At 32.4% G+C, this 16607-nt stretch overlaps 2 protein-coding genes across 4 annotated transcripts; one reads left to right on the top strand and one right to left on the bottom strand.

Moving 5' to 3' along the window:
* The first annotated feature begins 4556 nt into the window (after positions 1–4556).
* On the top strand, positions 4557–16389 carry Hao (Hydroxyacid oxidase). Of its 2 annotated transcripts, XM_018505371.1 has the most exons (10): positions 4557–4800; positions 5498–5554; positions 5660–5823; positions 6233–6384; positions 14371–14626; positions 15024–15152; positions 15360–15492; positions 15612–15728; positions 15894–16005; positions 16083–16389. In XM_018505371.1, exons 3-10 carry the CDS (start codon positions 5690–5692, stop codon positions 16148–16150), a joined length of 1101 nt encoding a protein of 366 aa, XP_018360873.1. In that variant the 5' UTR covers positions 4557–4800; positions 5498–5554; positions 5660–5689; the 3' UTR covers positions 16151–16389. The 2 variants fall into 2 exon arrangements, with proteins under 2 accessions (XP_018360873.1, XP_018360864.1); XM_018505362.1 differs by lacking the exon at positions 5498–5554 and having other exon boundaries at positions 4558–4800.
* Positions 7535–12298, bottom strand: LOC108759745 (Polypeptide N-Acetylgalactosaminyltransferase 6). 2 transcript variants are annotated; one of them, XM_018505340.1, is made up of 3 exons: positions 11916–12298; positions 11520–11744; positions 7535–9704 (listed from the first exon to the last, which is right to left on the bottom strand). In XM_018505340.1, the coding sequence occupies exons 2-3, from the start codon at positions 11700–11702 to the stop codon at positions 8076–8078; spliced, it is 1812 nt and encodes a 603-aa protein (XP_018360842.1). In that variant the 5' UTR covers positions 11703–11744; positions 11916–12298; the 3' UTR covers positions 7535–8075. The 2 variants fall into 2 exon arrangements, with proteins under 2 accessions (XP_018360842.1, XP_018360851.1); XM_018505349.1 differs by lacking the exon at positions 11916–12298 and having other exon boundaries at positions 11520–11874.
* Positions 16390–16607: the final 218 nt, after the last annotated feature.

Raw genomic sequence — 16607 nt, 5'->3', positions numbered from 1 at the left:
AGTTTATATATAATTACATATATATTTATACTTGAGTATATATAAATTTTTTTTATATACCGGGTAGAATAATAAAGATTAGACTGCAAGGAAGGAATTATATCGAGAAAAAGAGAAAACTCGATTGAGAGAATTTTTTTTTAGAATTAAAAGAGAACCCCGAAAGAAGAACTAACTTAATATTCGCATAATACACCGAAATATCCTATCGCCTAAAATTTTTTCCAGCTTGTGATGTGCAACCTCCGATTTTTAGGGAGGATTACGTTGTATGCGAAAGAGATGTTATGTAATTTACGTTTGCACGCGTATACGTAAACAGGCTTGTCCTGTTGCAAGTACTATTTAGTTTCTACGCTTTCTTCGCACGAAACCAAATACTAGTGCTTTGCAAAAGAGGAAGAGAGAATGATAGAAGGAAACAGAGCAAAGGCAAGAAACATGATGCAAATAAATCAGCCGCATAACTGAATCCAAGGCTCTCCTGGATCGAATCGCGTCGTGATGAAAAGATGAAAATGTAAGAATGTAAGAGACTCGCGAGCGCACTATTAATTGCAATTAAAATATGTAGCTTATTTCATTGCGATTAATAAAGCTAGGAAAATATTTATACGCGGTGTATGGAATATCTGATTTTTAGTTTTTACGTGATTGTTTAAACGTTTTCTCGTTCTAGCGAGACTCTGGAAATTGTCATTTCGTATAATTCAATGCCGCACAAGAAATCCGATCAGACGTGAAACGTAAAATGCGCGAAGAAATTATTGAAACGTGAAAATGTCAAAGAAACACGAAATATTTTTGAACGTTAAATAAGATTTGAAAAGATGCCGAATTTGAAACCTCGGGTAATTGGAGAATGTGTTGTATCAAACCGATCGATGGTGATTGATTAGCGAATAAAGATAACAATTGTATTTATGCAAGGTATAAGATGAAATATATAATTAAATGTAAGGATCCTTCACAGGATCGTACTAACTTACTATTCATAAGGCGAATATGACATGTGAATTCATGAGAACATACGATCCATGGAATTCATTGATAATAGCGTTAACGTCGTATGTCCATGAATTATACACATAAACGTGGTTTTTTTTAACAAATTGCCGATATAAAAATCAAAATAGAATGTCTAATCTATTCTTATGTATTCAAACAGAAAAAAATTGATAATATGCAGCTACGAAGATCTAAAATGGATAGACAGTAAACGCACTGCATGCGATAATGAGAGAAGATATCGAGGTGGAAATTGACATATGAAAAAAGAAATTACATGAAATTAACGCTATTGTGACACAAATATCTAAAGATACAACGACGCCAAAAGAAGTCCTCATTCTTAGATTTTCCAAGAATTTTGAATAATGATTAGCTCTCTGTGGCATTGGGAATACGAAAGCAAACAGAGAGTACATTGAATTCTGATTTCCGAAGTTACTCTCATCCTTTATTCGAGTCACTTGTAACAAGGGGATGAGAGAGAAAAACATAGTTTGAAATTGTTAGATTTCATGAAAAGAGTCCAAGCAGAATATAAAGTCATTATGACACAAAAATGGTATAAAAATAATTTTAAAATGATTATTAAAAGTAGTACTTGATAATTCATTCATTAAAATTCATTCGATTCATTCAAAATGACGTTATATCATGACCTTTTGTTCTGCTTTGGGAAAGATATGTTAATTTGGTGCAATCGCTCTAGTAAAATACTATAGATGAAATGGAATACACTTACTCCGATATAATTTTTTGCTGTTATAATACATACGCGAAATCTTACAGGACTTTTCAAAGCGATTCGCAGCGAATTTAGAAGGAAAGTCGAGAAAAACATTGCAAGCGTGTAAACGGAAAATTTTAATCGTACGTTTTATCTGTTAGGATTTGTTAATAATGCTGTAAACGCGTTACTTTCAAATAATTTTAATTTTACATTAATTTTATTTTAGTAATAATTTTCATAATTCAATTTTGCTAGCGTCGTGTATTAATAATCGAAATACGTTCACGCTTGTGAATGTTTCTGGTGGATCCTCCTCACTTCTCGAGGATCATTACGATAAAAGACGTAAGGACGAGCGTTTTCGGATAAGGAAATCGCAAGGCCCGTGTAACATTTTCATTCATGATTTCGTCCTCGCGTAACTTCTCAGATTCTTGATTATATACAATCAGGACTCATTCCGGGAATATAATACGCAAATAACAAAAAATCTGAAAAGATGTTCGGAAAAACGTCTGAAGGGGAGGAGGGACATGCGAAATATATTAGAATTTAATCCTAAAATAGAATCTAATAGACTTGAGATGTTAAGATCGAAATTTTTCGATCGTTCGGTCTTATCAATCCCCTAATTCGTGTCAGATCTGGCAGAAAGGAGAAGCGAAGATAGCGAGATACAGATTTGCCGTCGACGTGCTGAAATTCTATAGGCGATTCTATAAGAAGAGAATGCAAAAGAAGCGCTCAGGTCGCTCTACGCGCTACATATCCGTTTAATGGCGCATTTATGCAGGCATTTTCCATTTTAAACTCGTAAAATCGACTCGCCAACCGATCCTGCGACCCTTCCCCACGCCGCCGACCCGCGCGATTATTTATGGTCCCTCGCAAACTCTCTTTCGATATACATATTATATATATAAATATATAAATATAAGTATAATTATTATAAGATTGTATATTCTTAATTAGACAGAATGTGCTGGCGAGCGCGCGCGCGGTCGCTGGGGTGACTTGAAATATAAAATTGAAAACTGCACACGGCCACACACACACACACATACATATTTAACACGTATAGGCATGTACACAACAACGAATAAACACATACACAAAAATATAAATACGCAGGGGGGGGGGGGTTGCGGGCGACGGTTTGCCAATTTTCGCGAGGGGCTTTCACTTACGAACGGGCGACGCCCGCGTATCCTGCGTGTTCCGCAGTAAGGAGACCTCTGCCGCCTCCGGAAAAACTTTTGTGTATTATTTCTAACAGAATGTAATAAAGTAAAGTTTAAACAGACGATCGTTTTCTCTTCCCTTTTTCTGTGTTTCCTATTGGAAAATTTAATCCTCGAACCACGCACTTATTTTCGGTACCTTTGGACGACACGCATGGATCATTCGTGTTCGACTCGATTTTAAGGCTCTTAAAGTGCTAGAGAAATTCTGTAAAAATTCACACATATTCTTTAAGGTCTCTACTAAATTATTCTACTATGCAAACATTGGAAAAAAATGTTTAGAAAAATTATGGAAATTATTTTCTGTACCAGAAAAAGAAAATAATTCAATTTTTATATAAAAATTGTAACTTTGATTTTTGAAGAAAAAAGCAGTTTTTGATTTTATTAAAGTATAAAAATGATTATTTTTAATGCATGGACACGAAAGACCCAGTGTGTGCTTCGAGGGTTAATCTAATACTCCGTACGTAATTTATGTAATATGAATAATTAAATGTAAATCATACAATATCTCGTTGAATCTTAATATATCATAGTGTAATACTGACACTTTATGATTAGGAAATCTGCATCTAATATAATTCTCTATTTCATAACGCTATTGATAATTCAATAAGCAAAATGTTAGCAATACATATAAACAGTTTGCTGATTAGAATTATCATAATACATTCACATATTAATCTTATTTTCTGTCAGAAATGGCAGGTTTTGCTTGATATATAGATTTTACATTAAAAGAATGTGATGACAGTCGATCTGTTACATTCTATTAATATTCTTTTATCGTTTTTGTTGGAATTCTCTCCCAACAAGATTTATAGTAGACACTATAAAATTTGTTTCTGACAAATTTGGCAGGGTATTATTTAAATGGTTATAAAATGATAAATTCTGTAATAATTCTTAAAATTTCTTCTTAATAAATTTAATAATTCTAAGAATCTTTATTAAATAATTTTAAAATAATCGATAGCGCGACGAATTTTAATAATGTTTTCCCAATGTCGAAAAATCATTATTACAAGTAGCTATTACTATTAAAGTAGTTATTATCGTAACAAAAATTTATTCTTCTTAATAAACTTATTAATCATTTTCAATTTATCTTGAACTGACTATTTAAATTTTTGTTTGTGGCTGGTATTTGTAGTTTTTATTTTAAGACCGTCTTTAGTAATATTCTACCTATTACGACTTTGTGATAAGATAGTCGTATATATAAGAGAATTAACTATGAATACCGGCCTTGTAGCTCGTAGCATTTCAACTCGCAGCTATACGTAATATTTTTCGGCAAGTGTATCGTCGTCTAAATAAAATTCAGTCGAAACAACAGTTTCTCCATTTATTCTACACTTAAATTAAAACATATTACGTCGTGTTTCGGAGGCATGTATTATCAGATAATTTACATCGATTTAAATTATACGACATACATGTTAGTTTATGTCGTTTTTCTCCTATATAAACATCTCTTGAAAAAACGACACAAACTTTCCGCAGCATCTAATATAATAATCTATTAAAGACAAAAAAACGTACAATGACAAAATATATAATTCAATAAAACTGCCACGTTCTTTGGAGTACCGTTGATGTTTATTACATCAATTTATCCTTCATAAGAAGACAGTTGATATATTCATCACATTGCGAAGATAGATAAAAACAACCCGTGATGATTTAAGAACGTTTATCTGTTATATGACAAAATTTTTCCGTGGCGCTATCGGCGAGGAATTATCGAGGAATATAGTCAGACGTTTGTTAACAATCGAGACGAGCAAAAGTGAACAACGAGCCATCCAGCTGGTAAGTCTATCCTTTTAATCTCTTTCATTTACGTGAATTTTCGAGCATTTCATCTACAATTTTTTCGAGTTACTATTAGCTCCGCTGCATTATCAATAAAATTACAATTTTAATCATGCAATAATCAATTAACAGATTATTATATTCTGTCAAGCCGAGACCTGTCACAATTACATGACATTGTATAAAAAAAATTACCTATATGTTATTATATTATAAAATATTAATTTATCTTAATACAAAGCTCTCTGGGTTTTATCTTGGAAATTTTCATTTTTAATTAGAAAATGAGAGCATGTATTTTTGATCTAGTATAAGCCTTTCTACGCTTTATTGAAATTATGTGTTTATTTGTTATTACTCTTTGAATTACATAATGCGCTTCTGTTACATATGACGTCACTTATATATGTTATGATACCGCTGCATATTCGCAGCAATATTATGTCATTATTACTATTTACTATTATATTATAAAGTATCAATTGGCAAATATGAAACGTTTTTAAAACGTTATAATGCGAATTATAAGAATATATTTTGCAAAGGAAGACTCGAGAATAAAATACTAGAAAACACTAAAAAAATGTATGATGAATTTAATAAAAGGAAATCATGTGAATTGATTCACTAATAAAAATTTTGCAAGTATTTTCGTTAAATAAGTTTTTCATGTAAAATCATTCAATATTTTCAGAATTGGCAAAGAAGTTCGTAAAATTTGCAACTGACAAAAAAATCTTCATTAAAATCGATGAGTCAACCTATATGGCCTCTTCTCGATCAGATTTATTATAAATGTTCTTATAGTTCATTTCCAAGATAAATTAAAATACATATAACAATATTTTCATTACAGACTGTAACTATTAATTCTTAGGGCGATAGGATGGCAGCATATGTGTGTATTGAAGACTATGAGAAGCATGCTCTGGAACATTTGACTCCTTCCATAAGGGATTACTACAAAGGCGGCGCAGGAGAAGAATATAGCGTAAAATGGAATAGGGAAGCTTTTAAAAAGTAATGTAAATCTATCTAATCTAAACTTAAAGACAATAATAAATGGAAATCAGCCAAAAAACGATTAACACAAATTTTTAATTTCCAATTCCAACAAAAATATTATTGATCAAATATGGTCTTATTTATTATTATTATTATTATGGTCGCTTATTTGTGTTAAAAGTAAAGAAGTAAACAAGATTTTGAGAAAGAAAAAGAAAGAAATAAGAAATTAATAATAAGTTTAATATGAAATATTTGATCTGAAAAGATACTACTATTTTTCTAGATATTTATATTGTACATATATATGATTCCTTAATTAATTCATGGAACTGAAAGATAGGATATATGTATATTCTTCATATAGATTGGCGACCAAAAATGTAACTGTCCTAATTTTTAACCATTTTTAATATTTTTGCAGTTACAGAATACGTCCCAGATTTTTGCGAAATGTGTCCGAAAGGGATATAAGCACGACGGTGTTGGGTCACAAAGTCTCAATGCCCTTGGGAGTCGCACCTACCGCGATGCAACGTATGGCACATCCTGATGGAGAGTGCGCCAATGCAAGGGGTAAGTAAACGTTTTGCGAAATATTTCTTATATAATATAATGAGATATTGACACTTGGGGTTGCTGCTTAATTAGAACTATAATTTTATTGTATACTGTATTTTTTATTATTAGATTGGTATGTTATGTTTATTGTAAAATATATAAGGATCTTTTTTAATACAAATGTGTATATTAAATCATATAAATATGCTATAATAATAATCAAAGATTAGCCCAAACACACCAACGATCACAGACAGTTAACAATACTTCTTTAACATTCATTCCATAATTGTCAAAGATTTGCGCTCAAACATAAACGAATATATTGATTATAACTCCATGAAACGCTCTATTTTTACAGCTTTGATTTTTCGAGTATATCATAGAATAACTTTCCGGAAACACTCATGTTTTTTTCTATATTTAACTAGAATACAAGATATATTACGTGGCAATATGTATCTTTAGTCTTTTCCTACTTAATAAAATATATTTCAGAGAAAAGTTATACTATGAAAGAATCTAGGACTAATATAAAAAATGTATATTTGTTATTTATTTTACAATTTGTTGTATTATTTAATATCTGCATATTATAAGAAAAAAATTATGTACTTTATATTTGAAGTTATTCTATAATTTACTCATGTATTGAAAATGGAGAACGATTTTATATATCTTTCCTTTCGTCATTTTTTTTTAAAACAATTTTATCTACTAAAGTATAGTTCATAATACTTATTTATATTAGTTAATGACTAATGGAATGAATTCAATGAATATATAATTAAAACTATTATACAAGATATGTCACATACATTATTATAAGCTATTTTTTCAGAAATATTTAGAGATTGTAAAGAGGAATTTTGTGTTCATAAAACTTTAATTTTGCGTTCATAAAACTTTTTTTTATGCGCCATATAAAAAAATAAAGATTTTAAGAAATCACAAAATTTTAGTATAATTTCTGATAATTAATAAGAGAAAAAATAGTTTGTAATACTTTATGTGATTCGTACTGCATAAATTGTATTCATGATTTCTCGATAGACTTGACTCGTTAAAGAAAATTCTGTTTTTAAAAAATTTGTATTACGATACAAATAAAACAATATCAGTCCTGCTTAATCACGCTGCTAAGCAGCGTTTGAAAAGGTTATAATATTTACCGTAATATTAATTTGAGCGAAAGGTGAAACTTAAATGCTAAGATCATTATTGTACCGTACTCCTACGTATGGCTATGTGATGTAAGGCACGATACAGCGCTTATACGATATGTATAGACACATCCACCGATATGAAGATCGCTTGTTATTCGGATTGCACATTCAAAGAACGAAAACTTCGCCTTACGCTACGTACAAATTACTCGGACTGCGCATTGATCGAGTCTTACTTTTCGTTGCTTATTAATACAAGTTCAGTATGTTGTTCAACTTGGAATTTGCGATGTGACTAGTAACCAGGAATAAAAAAATCCTTAGAGTCTATGAGCCATTTCTACCAATGCGCAATGTAGAATAACTTTAATCTCAGTTTGATTTATTTTTTATCTATTTCTAATTCCTAGAAATAGAAAAAGATAAAGAGTAAATTAAATGGAAGTTAATTTACATTGACGGAAATGGGCCTATAACAAACAGGAATTCGGCGCGAGCCTACTGTTCAAGAAACATTATGGCAGTACGAAGGAAGAGAGTTCACTTGAGCTTGGGTCCTATGTTCTCCCAATTATTGATCGCCTTCATGTTAACTTGTTCTATTCGCCATTTCTGAGTGGGTGATGATTTGTCGCATATAGTCACAAACACTTTTTTACTGCTCGGATCGGTGTCTAGGCATCTAGACGAGTAACCATGCTGCAGCCACTGCTTTTCAACATCATAACGCCACAACTGATTGCCTTGTTTCCCATGGCAAGGATACAAGTTCACTGGTGCTTTCTCTTCGCCTTTGGATACATCCAAGCATTCCGTGCGATCCTTCGGCCTGATATCCTTATGCCAGGTCAATCGGAATTCTTGTTCACCCGACACTTTTTGATCGTCTTTCATGCAAGTGTCCACCACGACAAGCTCGTCTCTCTTCCTCTTCTTCGAGTCCAAACATAGTTCGGTCACGCCCATGTTCCTAATCTCTCCGTAAGCGAAGTCGTCTGGCTCGATGGGTGGATACACCTCCACGAGGTCGAAGGCTATGTTCTTCATGAACCAGTTAAAGGGTTTACAGTGCAATTTCTTGCGCAAGGCCTTTTGCTCGGACAAATCTCCCGGATCCAATGTCCGCAAGTGCGGTCGTCTCTTATAGAGGTATTCCGCGTATTCGTCCATCCATACCTCTGCAACTCTTTTGAAGTTCTTTCCCAGAAAATCGCCGCGGCCGGGATTAGGGAATGGTGGGAATTTACGATAGACATGACCGACTCTGGAGCACGGCGCGTCATACATTTGACCACCGCATTGCCAGATTTTGAAGGACAGTTCGTATTGTTCGCCACCCCATATATCCAAGCCCGGATCGTAACCGCCCAATTCCCAGAAGAATTTGGCGCTGATCGCAAACAGACCGCCCGCCATTATAGGACTTTTGAACGGCTCTGTGGGTTTCTTTAGATCTTCCGGAAGTAATGGAAGCCGCTTGTAATACAACTCCCAGTCAAATGCTCCTCGGGAGCCTTCATCTTGCGCTATATATTCAAAAGTCTCATAAGCTATCACATCAATGAACGGACAAACACAAGTTTTGTAGTTTTGCGCGATGGGTTCTAATAACGGCGGCAACCAATTCACATTGGCTTCGCTGTGAGAGTCCAGGAACACGAGAACCTTCGCTCTCGCCTTCTTCGCACCCGCCAATCGGCCTCTGATCAATCCCGAGCGTTTTGATAATCGTACGATCGATACCTTCGGCAAGTGTTGGGCAACGTAATCATCTAATTTCTTTTTTAACTCGATTTTCGTGCTGGCGTCGTCGACCAATATAATCTCTTCTAAAAGGGAAGGCGGCGAACGATTAACCACGCTCCAACAGGTTCGCAGTAGCGTGCTGAAATGCTCGTTGTGGAAGGACACTATCACAGAAATGGGATCCAGGTTCTTCAAATATTTCTTCTTTCTACAATCTGGATGGCGAATGTCAGGTACTGAACGATTCATTGATATCTCATCGCTGACTGCTGCATTGAATCCATTCACTTGATACAATTTTTCTTTTAGCACGTCGAGGGATGGGGAAAGAAAGGCTGGTCTTCCATGTTCTCCTATCCCCGTACGTATTTCCTCTTCCTGAATTTTCTTGTAGTCATGCCAATCAATTTTGTCGTCCGAATCCTGTAAAATACGTTGCTATTAATAATCAGGGATGGTGAGCTCTTTGTCTATTTTTGTAGGCTTGTTTATAGAAAAGATTGCAGAAACAAGATAAATTTTGAAAAACAATTTATTTTTCACATTAAACGGTATTATTACTATATTATAAAATAATCGATGGTGACAATATATGAATAAATAATAAAAAATCGGCAATGACATATTTGCGACCGTAAAAAAAGTTAACGAACCACTGACTTGGGCATGCAATCGTATTGGCATATTCCTGATCGTTAGAAATGCAAAAGAAGTGCAAGTAAAACTTGTTTGCTAACTGTTATGTGCATATGAGGAAAGTAGGTTTTTAAGTATGCATGCGCATAAGATGAATTCATAAGATCCGGTATATCTAATGCTTCGACTGCTGAAGCTATAAACGACACGCGTATTAATTACAAATACAATAATTCTAGTAAGCATTCTTTTATCATGTCAGTAGGAAATTGAATTCAACGAAGTTACGGTTCTAATTCTCCCTCGTGTTTAACGTCTGGTGTAAGATTTATCCTGTTGCAACTTTTTTTTCGCAACAGGAATCGAACTCAATAGTAAGCAATTATTACTAGATTTGTCCACAATATTACGACAAATTGGCAGCAACTGCATTTATATTAAACTTTGTTCTGTCAGCAAAGCCTGCCGATATAATCTGACAACGGTTTGTCAGCAGAAAAACCGAGTAGAATCTATCATTTCTTGATCACTCAATTGAAACATATCATTTAAATGATTACAAAGTTCTTCTTAAACCAATATATAGAAAATTTTACATTTTTCTCAGTATCTGCAATTTATAATTATGACCAATCTATTATTATGTTTTCTTAACATAAATAAACCTTGTGTAGCTAATTTGTTTTCAATACATTTGAATGCCAATTAAATGAAACGGCAGATTTTACCATTCAATCAGTCATTAGATTCTGTAAAGATTTTAGTTTCTGTTAGTATTCTATTAACATAATGTTTATAGATATTGTAAAATTTGTTCTTAACAAATTTGGTTTAAATTATTTAAATGGTTATAAAATGACAGATTCTGTTTGGTTTATGTAATTAATCTGCTGTCATTACTACTGTCTCTATTTTGTTAATAGATTTTATGATGCTTCTGTTGACATTCTGCCAACAAAATTTGTAATAAATAGTTGATAAAATCTGTTTTTGATAGATTTGGCTATCATGAGATATTTAAAAGAAATGATAGATTCTGCTTGATTTTTGCAATCGATTCTGAGAAAAATTTCTGGTTAAAAATTCTGATCATAGCAATCAGAATTCTGTTATCTCTCCATTAAACAGATGTGTTTCTATTGGCAGTCTATAAAAAAAAAGTAGTTGTAGTAGTTGTAGTAGATATTTTAAAAAACCTGTTTCTGACAGATTTACTATCTAAATTATAAAATCATTAAATGTTTACAATATCGCAAATTCTGCCATTAAATATTCTATTAACAGAATATTTGTTATGTTGCTGTCAGCAAAATTTGTAACAGATACACCTAGCTTGCTTAAGTTTTCAACAACAAACTTTGCTATAGATAACTTCACTATAAATATTGGATTCATGTCCACAATGAAGTTTGATCTGGGGATTGATTGTCTATCTTGAAACGAGGTAAAAAGAATAAAAGTGAGCGAATTTGTTGGAATATTTATAATTTCATTAATCAACATCTAGTGAACATCTATCTTTGCTCACTTTTGTAACTTTTTTCGTTTTAAGATACACAATTAATAGACCTTCTTATGCGGAGTTCGGTTTCCCATTTGTACCTGACGTAAATGCTCGTCGTTTCCTCGATTACTGTCGTCCACCACTGCCGCCGCCAGGGTGTCGAGTGACGTCGAGATTCGACGGTTGGGTAATCGCGCGTAGTGGAACACCACGACGGTCAGGAACACGGTGAACGCCGCCAAAAGGAGGAACTTGAGCAGGCTGATTACGTTTCGCCTCATCTTCGCGAGAGGATCATGTCTCGCGAGCCTCCCTAACGAAGACTACGGGCACAATACTCGTATTCATAGTCAGGCCTTATACTTAAGATTTCCTTCAATTTATCTTCAGTTGCTCTACGAATTATTGTACTGGGCGTCTAAAGATAAATTTAAGGAAACCTTAAATATAAGGTCTGACCGGTTTGATTATAAATATACAGACATTAACCTCACCTCTTATGACTTATCTCGTCGTGTGAACGTGGCAGACGCAGGCGGGTCTCGCAGCGTGAATAGACGGACGCGTTGTCCGTCATCGCCGCTGCGCGGCGACCGGGAGATCTCGAGTAGTCGAGTAACGAGTTGTATCTATTGACTCTACTCGACTGCACTTGACTCTCGCCTGACGCTCCGGCGAAAGCATAAAGAACCGATGCAACAAACGACACGCACGACTGCCATGGACTGCCACTTGCTCACATTTGCTGCAAGTTGCAATTGCTGCACGCGATGACCGATATATTAGAAGGGTGGGAGATTACCTTCGCGAGAGAGAAACTTCGCCAAGGAAACTTGTTTTTTTTCTGTTTGGTTCCGCCCGCGCGATCTCGCTTATCCGCCCATCTCTTGCCGTTTGTGCGAACTTAACGATTCTTATCGATTAGCATTGATCGTAATTTTAATTGTTCTTGCATAATCCTATGCACAAATGTATTTTTAAATAAGAAATAATAAGAATATGAATTTTAAGGAAATTATTTATATAAGTAGTCTTTTGCTAAAAATAACTTCGATGAAACGATTAATTTAATTGATTATTAATTTAACCGGTAAAATAATCTCTCGATCGTTCGAAGAAAAATTGCTAATTACTATATAATTTATTACTTTTTAGTTTTTTTTTTCATTGCTTCAAGCAAAAATGTATACTTTTCTTGTTACAAAAAATTATTCATTAATTGAATTAATTGGCGACGATTAATTTAATCAACAGAATTATTTGCATTTTTATAATTTAAATACGTTTTTTCAAACCACAATTCAAGCTACAATTCAAGCTAACAAAATATTGCTGACATGCATTGTTTTGATAAAAACTGTAATTACCAATTAACTTAATTGCGTTTAATTTTATTGGCGGAATTGCTTGCCTCTGTAATTATTCTCTGATCCTTTTTTCCATGTTTCAAGTAGCAAAAATGAATAATTTTATTTTCATGCTTATAAAATATGAATACCATATAATATATATAATGTAATTGCTGTTTAAAATTAATTTTCGATTAATTGTAAGTTAACTGAAGTCGAAGTTACCCTCGGGGAAGATCCAAACATTTGATATTGTTTGTTTAAAATTATTTCTAAAGTCGAATTTCGAAGAGTTAACTTCGATTTAAAATATCGTTATTAATTGAATATGATCTTGTTAATTTGTTTAAGCATGTTTTACCCTGATTTAGTTTCTGCAACGGTAATTTGCGACGTCACATCGCTCTGTATATTTTCCTATTGAGATTATAGCGCGTTATATCGTTGCACTGTTCCAACTATAATACTAGTATTGTAAATCTCGATTTCACCTGTAGGATTACGTCATGCGACCTGTTTCTGCAACACGCGTAACCTGTCATTATCTGTATTATTCGTAACTCATGCAGCAGATCTTCTTGTGAAAGATACATATGGAAGTAACAATTAAGAAATGTACGCAATTCTTTCTCATTGTATTATTTTCGTCGTGACATCATTTCGTACTATCGTCTTTTGTTAAAAGATATAAGACGTTTAAAAATTCTGTGTATTTGTTAATTAACTTTTATCCTTTTTCGACAATTATTTAAAATCGTACATATAAAATATGTGTACCAATTAAATAGTTGACATACATCTCTCTTGACGAGACATTTGATAGTACTATTTTATTAATATGTCTAATAATACATATCAGTATATGATAATTATTTATCACAATACACGCGGATAGAACTATTAGTGTTTTGTTGTTCAGTATATGGAAGAAATATTAGTTTAAGAACAATTAATTATAATTTATTAGAAATTTTTTGCTTTAAGCTTCTGCTGATTTATTTAATCACTTAAGTTTATATATACAAGGTGTTTGGAAAATAATGATAAATCTTTCGCAAAGGGGTAGAATGGACTAAACTGAGAAGAAAAGTCTTCTACCATTTTGCAATTTTTACAATAGTTAACAAGATATTAATTGCTAAAAATTGCTAAAAATTGGTCTTCAATAATTTTTTACTTAAGTACTATCAACTTTACAGAAAAATTGCAAGAAACGAAAATTGTTTATTTTCTTCTTATAGAAATCTACGAATTTTTTCAAAATTTTTCATCAACTTTTTAGTACTGCATTTTTTCATTTTTACCACATCATGAGAAAATACGGTATTAAAAAATTCTGAAAAAAATTCTGAAAAAATTCTTAGAGCTCTATGAGAAGAAAATAAACAATTTTCGTCTTTTCAACCAGCAGATCGCTTAAAATCAAATTTCTAAATTGAATGAAACTGTTCGAATATTTTTATTATACATATAATAAATATATACAATTATGTATATATATGTATAATAAAATATTCGAACAGCTTTATTCAATTAATTATAGATATATTATTTAAATTTTTTTACTACAAATGGTTTTGTCACTTTTATCTATTTGTAGCTGCTCAAGCAGCAGGAACGATTTTCACTCTTTCGACGATAGCCACGAGCAGTATAGAGGAAGTGGCAGAAGCTGCACCGAAGGGTATAAAGTGGCTCCAGCTCTATGTTTATACTGATAGAAGTGTTACCTTAAATTTGATAAGACGCGCCGAACATGCTGGTTTTAAAGCGCTGGTTCTCACCATCGATGCGCCAATTTTTGGTGATCGGCGCGCCGATTTGAGAAATAAATTTTCATTACCTAGTCATTTGAGGTAGGCACCTAGAGACATGTAGAAAATATTGAATATGTAATGTACTTATATAAAAATACGTAGCTGAACAGTATGAGTTAATAAATTGCTATTAACTGTAAAGAATACAAAGATAATTAACGGCAGTATTTGTAAGAGTTCTATGTTTAAAATAAAGAAAAAAGTATTTTTCATTTTTTACTTTTCAAAGCTAATCTATCAAGAAAAGATTAGATTATTTTTCAATATTTACAAATACAAGAAATTAGTTAACTTTATTTAAAATTTAAAATAGATAATAGACAACAGATAATAGACACAATGAAATAGTTAATCCCTAGATATATTATGTATTTTAAATTTAAGTGAAATTTATGATAATATACGATAAAAATAGAATTTTATGTTTTTGCTTTAGATTCGCAAATTTCCAAGGTGATTTAGCGAAACGAATAAATTCAGCGAAGACTGGCTCTGGTCTTAATGAATATGTTACTGCACTGTTCGATACATCTCTTTCCTGGGATGACGTAAAATGGCTTAAAAGGTATCTGCATATCATTGTTTGTGAACTTTCCTTATCTTGACATTTTGGAGCAGTACTGCCCGTATTCACAGTCAGGCCTTATATTTAAGGCTTCCTTAAATTTATCTTCAGATGCTCTACGAATTATTTCATTGACTATATGAATACGGGCATCTTTTACTATATAGCGAGCAAATCAAATATCAATTTGAATCAAATTTGTCGTAGAATTACAAAACTACCGGTAATTCTTAAAGGAGTATTAACAGTAGAGGATGCACGTTTAGCCGTGGAAAATGGGGCTGATGCCATTATAGTATCAAATCATGGTGCGCGTCAGATAGATAGTGTTCCAGCAACGGTTGGTTCATTTCTTGTTTAAACAACTTTCGATATTGAAAACTTGGAGTATTAGACAATCATTTAGAAGATTGTATAGTATATACTGTACGTGAATTATTGAAATAATTGTATTCACAGATCGAAGTTTTACCTGAAATAAGCAAAGCCGTAGGAGATAAAGTTGAAATCTATATGGATGGTGGAGTGATGCAAGGCATTGACGTGTTCAAAGCATTGGCATTGGGTGCAAAAATGGTATTCATTGAACATATATATATATAATATAATAAAATATTATAGATATGTAAATAGTTTTCGTTTAATTTATAGACGTATTATATTGTTCAAATAATTTTTTTACTGTTACATAAAGTTTTTACTACATTTTTGTTCAAATTTAATTGATCGTATTTTTTGCAGGTATTTATTGGTAGACCGATGCTATGGGGCTTGGCATATAATGGCGAGAAAGGTGCTTACGAGATTCTTGAACTTATGAGAAAAGAAATTGATTTTACATTCGCATTAACTGGTAAAATAATGCATAATTTTTTACATCAATGTTTTATTGATTTAGTAAAAAATTTTAAAAATCAATGTTTCTTCTAGGTTGCAGGTCTGTAAAAGATATTACACGGGATATGGTAATTCATGCATCTTACTATAGCCATCTATAAATTAATTTCACATCAGACGTAGTTACAGATATGTACAAATATGGGGCGAGAGTCGTTTGACTACTTTGTAATTGATCACAAGCCACTCACAGAGTTTGTCTCGAAAAAACTAGGCACTAGAATAACTGTGGTCAATCGCAACAAGATCAAACGGGACGTTACCACAAATATGTACATATGTTCGAAGGATATCGACATAAAATTTCTGGTTTTACTGATGATTTTTTATTACTAAGAATGTATTTGTTACTAAGATTGTACTTCAGAAAAATTATTAATTATTTGTTTCACTTTTATGTATCTTTTGTAAAGTAAATATATATATATATATATATATGTATATATGCACATTGCTCTCTTAAGTATATTAATTTACCTTTTTTTAGTATTAGACTTATCAGCTTAAATAAAAGACTCTTGTATAATTTTAAGGTTTGTAATATTGTGTTATAAAAAC

This window comes from Trachymyrmex cornetzi, unplaced genomic scaffold (assembly GCF_001594075.2).
Source record: "Trachymyrmex cornetzi isolate Tcor2-1 unplaced genomic scaffold, Tcor1.1 scaffold1051, whole genome shotgun sequence".
In the NCBI taxonomy this organism is placed as follows: domain Eukaryota; kingdom Metazoa; phylum Arthropoda; class Insecta; order Hymenoptera; family Formicidae; genus Trachymyrmex; species Trachymyrmex cornetzi.
This window is presented reverse-complemented; position numbering and strand designations above follow the sequence as displayed.